At 47.8% G+C, this 3,620-nt stretch overlaps 1 protein-coding gene across 1 annotated transcript; it reads left to right on the forward strand.

The window, feature by feature from the left end:
- Window positions 1-2,876: 2,876 nt before the first annotated feature.
- APELA (apelin receptor early endogenous ligand) lies at window positions 2,877-3,620 on the forward strand. The gene is made up of 2 exons (XM_075709801.1): window positions 2,877-2,952; window positions 3,532-3,620. The coding sequence occupies exons 1-2, from the start codon at window positions 2,877-2,879 to the stop codon at window positions 3,618-3,620; spliced, it is 165 nt and encodes a 54-aa protein (XP_075565916.1).

Raw genomic sequence — 3,620 nt, forward strand, 5'->3', positions numbered from 1 at the left:
ACTTTTAAAATTATTTCTGCTACATGCTAACTGTGTTTTTCACTTTCTGGAAGTAAACTGATAATTTTACTATTTTGATCCTATCAAGGGGCAGGTAGGGAACAGAGTACCTGCTGGAAAAATAGCAATAATACAGCTAATAAATGCTGAAACCATCATCATTTTATCTTGCTCCTTTCAGACTATAAAAGAGAAGGGAAGCTTTTGATTCAAAGAACTACCTCTCGTAGCTCATAAAGCATTATCTACAGACCTCCAGCTTTCCTGTGTACTTTACATTCCCTTTCCTCTAAAGCCAATTAAAAAAACAAAACCAAAACAAAACCCAGCAAACCATGAGAAAAGCAGAAACATTACATTGTTACATTTTGCCTAGTTGTTCATTGCCTAATTTCAAGTAATGGTATGCCATATGGGAGTAAGTACCTGAAGGAAATCTGTTTGCAAAAGAACTATAAACTGTGGACTGGGACTGTAATAATATATTGTAGAAACTTCTTCAGTGGGTAAGCATCAAAATACTACTCTAGCTTACACAAAGCTTACAAGAAATCTGTGATGCTCATGTTACAGTGACTTGGATTCATATAAACCTTTGTAAACTTTTGCACAGGGTAAGCGTGGATTGAATAACTCAAAGCAAGCTAAAGTTAAAATATATATATATTGCACTTAAATATTGTATCTTACTCAGTTCCCTGGAGATGTAACGCCTTCTCAGAATGCCTGTAAACTTCACCAAATACAGGTGCAGAGGAGGCCTAGATAGCCTGAGGGACTGGCAATGGTCTATGCATTCTTTCTGCCCTTTTAGCTATTTACACAGTCCCTATCACTTTGAAGTCTATACTACTTTTCACCTTAAGGTTATGAGTCGAACCTTATATAGCTCACAGCTGAATGAAAGTCATCATCATTTACAGGGCTGTATGAACAAGGTGGCCAGCATGTTCTCATTCATGGTGAACAAGCGAACGCATCCCTAAAGGCGTCCCTGCGGAGACGGCGCCAGTGTGAGATTTAGGATATTGAGGACGCAACCCTGGTTCTGTCGCAAACTCCCTGCGTGAGCTGACCGCACCACTTCTCCACCACCTTTCTATTTGAAAGGATACACTCTTTAATTCAGTTCTGGCACTGGCACCATGCGGCCCTGGTTTCAGCTGAGCTAGTGGCATCAATATTAAACAGAAGTCTAGTTTAAAGGCCAGAGATTGTACAGAGAAAACATAATGACCACCAACCTGAACAGATGAACACTGGGAAGCGTGTGCTGCTTATGACAGATTAATGCTATCAATCAGCAGAGGATTTCCTTTGTTACTGTTTTGTCTGAGACATCTTCCTCAGCAGCCTTGACATCACTTTAAAATAACAACATTAATAATTATTCCCACCGTGTATTCAAGCTGCAAGTTGTCTTTTCATTCATACAGGCATACTTTACCTAGACAAATCAAGGTTACAAATCAAGTAACCCAGTAATGATGGGTACTCTACGAGTACTCTATGAGGAGGGACTAGCACGCACTGCTGAGTTAAACAGGCTTTTAAAGAAAATGGGAAAACCCACAAGAAGGGAAAAAAATTGATTGAATTTTAAAAAAATATTGAATTAAAAAAACTTATATTCCACTCTTTAGGGAATTAGGCAAAGAACAACTTTAGACAACTTTTGATAATGCTTATCTATTAATAATAGCAGTATTTCATCTATGCAGAAATGTATTCTTTCCTGCTATTTTAAAACACAAACTTTTTCCAAAACCCGACAAATCTTTATTTTCCAAATCACTAGGTGCTATTCCATCCCAAGAAATCAGCAGATTGAAAATAAGAAAAGGACCAGTCGAATTTCAACTGATGCCAATAATTCACTGGATTTCAAAAGCATCGCTGCTGCTAACAGATTTTGCAGGGTCTGTCTGTCTTCAGGCTTGCCTGTCTGCAGTTTTATCACACCAGCTGTTTCCAGAGGAGTTTGTTAAAGCGAGCTCTCACCATAACCTAGTAAAAATGTAATGCAATGTACAGGTGGGCTATGCAAAAGTAACGTATCCAAAGCTGCTGCTTTCCCCAACACGGCACTGTTTTAACAATTATATCGCGTTAATACTTCTGGTTTACCCGGCATGGGAAGAAAAAAAAAAAAAAAAACCTCGCAAATTAATTCCAGAATATTCTGATCTTTTAAAAATACTTGACGGTACAAAGGCCACCCATTAGCCTTAACTGCTACCAGTTTCACTTTGAATAGCCGCAGCTTCGCAGCTAGTTTAGAGGAGAGAGAAAGCAGTTGAGCTGCGAGGAGGGCCGTGCCTGGGGGGAACTTCACAGCCCTGCCTTTCAGGAGGGACAAAGGGGGGGACACACACGCTTCCTGCCACTGCCATTGCCTGCTGCATGTGGGACCAATATGGGCAATGCAAAGTTTAAACAGTTGCAAATGGGGGAGGGACCATCGGGGCTTGTTTTACATATTTTTTCCTGCCTGGGTTGAATTTAAAGTGAAGTCGCTGCCATTGTTCAGGAGGCTCCTTGCCCCTAATGCATTGGCAGAAGCTACTGTTTACACGGACTTTTCATTCCTGCATTGTTTGCTTATGGAAAATAAGGGGGAGTGACAAGGAAAAAAAAGAGAGGAAAGGGAGAAGGGAAGAGGGAGGCACCGAGCGCAGTGCGCAGCAGGGACCTTGCCCCTGCCTGATCATTCACCTTGCTGGAAGCCGCGGCTGGCGGCGGGCTCCCCAGCTTGTCCCGGGCATGTGAGGGGGGCTGCCTGCCTCTCACAGCCACGCGGGCCCGCATTCTATACATTTTCTTCGCCTATATACCCGGGCGCGCCCTCAGAGCGCGCCTCTGCGCCGACCGCGGACATGAGACTCCAAGCGCTCCTCTGCATCGTGCTTCTGCTCCTGGCCAGCCTCCTCCCTGCCGCCGGGCAGCGGCCAGGTAAGCGGTGCCTCGGCGGGGCTGCCTGTGCCTGTGCCGCGGGCGGGGGCAGGGGCGGGTTCGTGCCTGCCGTGGCCACCTCCGGCGTGTTTCCTCGCCACGGCGTGTTTCCCTCACGGCGCGTTTCCTCGCCACGGCGCCCTTTCTGCCCCTCCGGGCCGAGCTTGGAGCTGCCCGGCTCCCGCCGCCGCCGCCACGCGCTTTCCGAAGGGGTTTTTTTTGGGTTTTTTTGTTTTTTTTTTTTTTTTTTTTGGCAGCCGGGATGCGCGCGCTTCCTCTCTACCTCGCGGCAGCGCGAGACGATGCGCCCGGGTACCGCAGGAATCCGGCAACTTTAGCAGGGGCTGGGATAAATTAGGACTCGAGGTGGGCGGCTGCTCCCGGGGAAGCACAGCCGGCACGGGAGGAGCGGCGGAGGGCACCGGTAGCCCCCGGGGAGCGGCGGGGCCGGGGGAGAGCAGGACCGCCGGCCCCCGCGCCCCGGCTACCGGAGCACGTTGCTGGCGACCTCTCCTCACGGCCTGCCTCCCTCTCTCTGTGTGTGTGTGTGTGTGTGTGTGTGTCTGTCTGTCTCCGCAGCCAACCTGGCCCTGCGCAGGAAGCTCCACCGGCACGGCTGCTCGCACCGGCGCTGCATGCCGCTCCACTCCAGGGTGCCCTTCCCCTGA

The sequence above is a fragment of the Pelecanus crispus genome, chromosome 4 (assembly GCF_030463565.1).
Source record: "Pelecanus crispus isolate bPelCri1 chromosome 4, bPelCri1.pri, whole genome shotgun sequence".
Lineage (NCBI taxonomy): Eukaryota > Metazoa > Chordata > Aves > Pelecaniformes > Pelecanidae > Pelecanus > Pelecanus crispus.